Genomic DNA, 3,767 nt, shown 5'->3' with positions numbered 1-3,767 from the left:
AGTTCCTGTGCGCGAATATAAGTGTCCGTTGTAACATCCCGCTATTCCGAGGCATAAAGAAGGAAATTTTTCTTCCAAAATCTAATTGCCGTAAAGATTTCCACTTAATGGATAACTGAATCAAGAAAAGAAACAAGGTCGTCAGGCACGCACCTTTCTTCGTCACTGTTTTTGGCTAACCAACAGGTCACGAGCTATCTGTATCCTACATCTCAAGCGCCTTCTATATTCGTCGGAACCTGTAACAATAATATTTTAATACCCTACTCTCTCCAATGACGCACTTATGCGCATATAGTATACGTACATAACTACACTTTTGAAATTGCACCACACTCACTTATTTAACACCCTATATAACCGATATTTTTATATAATATCTCGATTTCGTTATACCTTTTCTTATATATATATATATATATATATAACCAGTATATTGTATCCTATTATATGAAATAATACACTTCATCTATGATATATACATATATATACATCTGACCTAATAATTCATTTCTTTAAAAATATTTGATGGCGACCTTCTAAACTGCCAAACAATTGCAGGAAGGCCTGGAAGACAGTAATAAGTCATATATAATTTACAGCTTCATTTTCAATATATTTAATGGATAGACTAATGATATATATATATATATATACCTAATTGTACCATAGCAATAGCTACTTAATAAAGTACAGAGACTTAATTTAACCACTTACCATCTTACCTAATAAGCCATTGTTATAATACAATTTATTAACGTCAAATCCTAGTATATTACTAGCTTGGCAGACCTATGCTTAAACCTGTCGACGAAAAGCAAATAAGGATAAAATAATGATTAATAACCGCGATACACTAAAATTTTAAAGGTTTAAACCCACCTGTGCAACAAAAAAGCGTAACAAACTCATTCATAGTCCCTAAAGCAGTACACCGCGGTAGCCTTAAGGCATGTCGCGCCACCGTCGTCTCGCGGCCCCCGAGCGTACCCACTCGCGCTCCTCCTTACCGACTCGATCAAAGTTGTTGCTGAAAAATATTAATTTAAAAGATTATTGTTTGCGCACAAAGAATCCCCGAGCAATAACCTCCAGACCGACATAACCACCATAGTTACCTTGTTCTTGATGTTATTACTAATACTTCAATCGCTTTTTCACATGATCACCCACACAATAGATATATATACACTAATAATTAATTCCCCATTAAGATAAGTCATCAGTAACAGTAATTGACAAATTCCTGCTACTAAAAACTTAAACGAATAGACAAAATCAACCTCCACCGTGTAACGCAAGCCATGGACTACTCCACCACCTTTCTCGCTATCTCCTCGATAAGATAAACCGTGCATTCCTATACCATGACTAATCCAAGCAGAGATCGTTATTCATATCTCCTCACCGTAAATAACTAACACCTTTTACTCACCTCTTTCTTACTAATACTTTGCTTTCAAAAACTATCTAATAACCCTAGAGAAAATAGGAAAAATTTTAGAAAAGGGAGAAAGAAGGGAGGGAGTATAACAAGTAGTAACGCAAATTTAATTGAAAATAATTATACTGTATAAAAATCCTTGTACAGGCATTACAATATTAACGCATAACACCTATACGTGTCGATCTTGGCATTATGCTCGCTCCCTGTAACGAACAAAATAATTACCAATTAAAAATGTTTCTTATTTTTCTTATCGGGATAAGTTTTATTTACCCGAACAAATTTTTAAGACCGTAGGCATCAGGGTCAGGGCTCATATCCAAACCACCATATAGCCAAAAGTCGGCTGCCTCTCTCCTCCTCCATCTCCTTTTCCAACGCACCTCCGTCATTTCGCGGATAGACAGCAGACCGGGAATCTGAATATTTGTCTTCAAGGTCACATCCCCATTGCAGAAGCACTGTAGTAACATACCTTAGTAGTATAACCAAATATCTTAATGTGCATCCAATTGAGCTTACATCCATGCATGCAACACCCTGACATATACTTACTATTATCGCCGGCACCGGTCGGAAGTACCTTCGCCGAGGAAAACGTTGACGGAAGGGATACATATTTTCTCCTCTTTCTTTCTTACATACACGACTGATCATTCGCAACTGACAGCTGACTTATGAGCACATAAAATGGGAACCGACAAGTAACCAACCTCGAAATAGCTAAACACCCTCCCTCAGACAACTACTACCACCTATATGCACTAACGCCGAGCAAATATCCCCGCATGGAACTAGCACCTAGGATTGGATAACAGACATGAACGTAGCATAAACCTAGAATCACCACTCCCCTATCAAGCATATCCCTATATAAAATAGGATTCAGAATTGGACAAAATTTCAATAAAGTAATACCCAAGTAAAGGTACGCAATAAAAACAACGATATTAACAAATCACACACCTCTAACGCTCCATATTATATAAAAATATCACTGAAAATTAAAATTCCAAAATCAGTGCAAAATAAGGAAATTATTTTTCTTTGGTCTTAAAAACCTCAGGAACAATATTGATATCACCCCTGGAGCATGAAAATGACGAAATTATAAATAAACAAAATAATTTTGCAAACAAATTTTGAATTTTCACTATCGATAAAATTACAGCGGACACTCTTAATATGGTACCCCCGAACTCGAAAATTAGGTAGCTGCAATATTTTAATTTGTTAATTTAAACAATCAGACAAATAACAATCAAATCACCGCGGATCCACCTTACCATAAAGATATCGGAGTGTAGTCACAAATAAAGAGAAATAACGTTTTAGTTATTATTTAAAATTTGAGGTTATTGTTTATAACAAATATGACAAATAACAGATGCTCATTATAATAAGCCCACAAAATTCCTTTAATATTATAAAACAACTTTTCCAGAACACAAAATCCTCTAACATTTCATCAACAGTTCGAAATTACACATACACTAATTAACAAATGAATAATAGCTTAACCAATAGAGCGCGAAAAATCACGCTACCCGCATAATATTCTGTTTCACACAACGGATAGAAAACACATAAAAGAAGTACATCAACAGCTAATAATAATTAATTGCAAAAAATATAATAAATTTATTACAAGCCAGAAACCCAACATAATGCACATCACTGTATTCGTCTTTGAAGTAACAACACCTCGAGATACCAATGATCCCTCTTGCTAACAAAATCACCAAACATTTTTTCGTTCCCCTAAAATTTACATTATTAACTATGGATTATCTCGACGCCATGTGACGCGCAACGGCAATAAAACTAATAGTATTACACTTACTTTCCCGAAAAAACGAATAGAACACCGAGAAAAGGAGCAAAATGTACTGATTGTGTGCAAAAGTTCGTGCGGAGCTTCAATAGATAAGCGTCATAAAATGTTATTTAACCTACCATTCCAAGAACACTTAATCGATATTTATAAGAATGCGCAGCGTAAAAATATATGTAAAAGAATACGTGAAGGACAAAGATAACAACGGAAGTATTCATGATAACTCATGCATGAAATCATCTCCGAGCGACTCTCTCTCTCTCTCTCTCTCTCTCTCTCTCTTTCTACTATCCTCCCATAAGCGGATATCCCTACCAGAGCCTTTTCCCCTCCACACCTATATCCCCGACCTGACGAGTTGAGAATAGAGAAGTCAGAGAGTCAGTCAGTCCCCGATAGCCGAACCAGTCGGTCGCTCCTGGAGGTCCCAAGCTGACAGACAGTCTCGCGCCATTTAAAGGTCCTTCACTTATTCTCACTAAC

General features: G+C 36.2%; 1 protein-coding gene across 1 annotated transcript; it reads right to left on the bottom strand.

Annotated features, from left to right (window-relative positions):
- Window positions 1–1,542: 1,542 nt before the first annotated feature.
- On the bottom strand, window positions 1,543–2,638 carry LOC112589345 (uncharacterized). Its single transcript, XM_025302248.1, has 3 exons — window positions 2,003–2,638; window positions 1,721–1,908; window positions 1,543–1,650 (listed from the first exon to the last, which is right to left on the bottom strand). Exons 1-3 carry the CDS (start codon window positions 2,102–2,104, stop codon window positions 1,638–1,640), a joined length of 303 nt encoding a protein of 100 aa, XP_025158033.1. The 5' UTR covers window positions 2,105–2,638; the 3' UTR covers window positions 1,543–1,637.
- Between the last annotated feature and the right edge of the window lie 1,129 nt (window positions 2,639–3,767).

The sequence above is a fragment of the Harpegnathos saltator genome, unplaced genomic scaffold (genome assembly GCF_003227715.2).
Source record: "Harpegnathos saltator strain DR-91 unplaced genomic scaffold, Hsal_v8.6 scaffold479, whole genome shotgun sequence".
NCBI lineage: Eukaryota > Metazoa > Arthropoda > Insecta > Hymenoptera > Formicidae > Harpegnathos > Harpegnathos saltator.
This window is presented reverse-complemented; position numbering and strand designations above follow the sequence as displayed.

Coding starts and splice junctions, on each gene's coding strand:
- LOC112589345 (XM_025302248.1), bottom strand. CDS start 2,104: ATGATCAGTCGTGTATGTAAGAAAGAAAGAGGAGAAAATATGTATCCC. Junction 1,909..2,002: donor GACCGGTGCCGGCGATAATA/GTAAGTATATGT, acceptor ATGTTACTACAG/TGCTTCTGCAATGGGGATGT.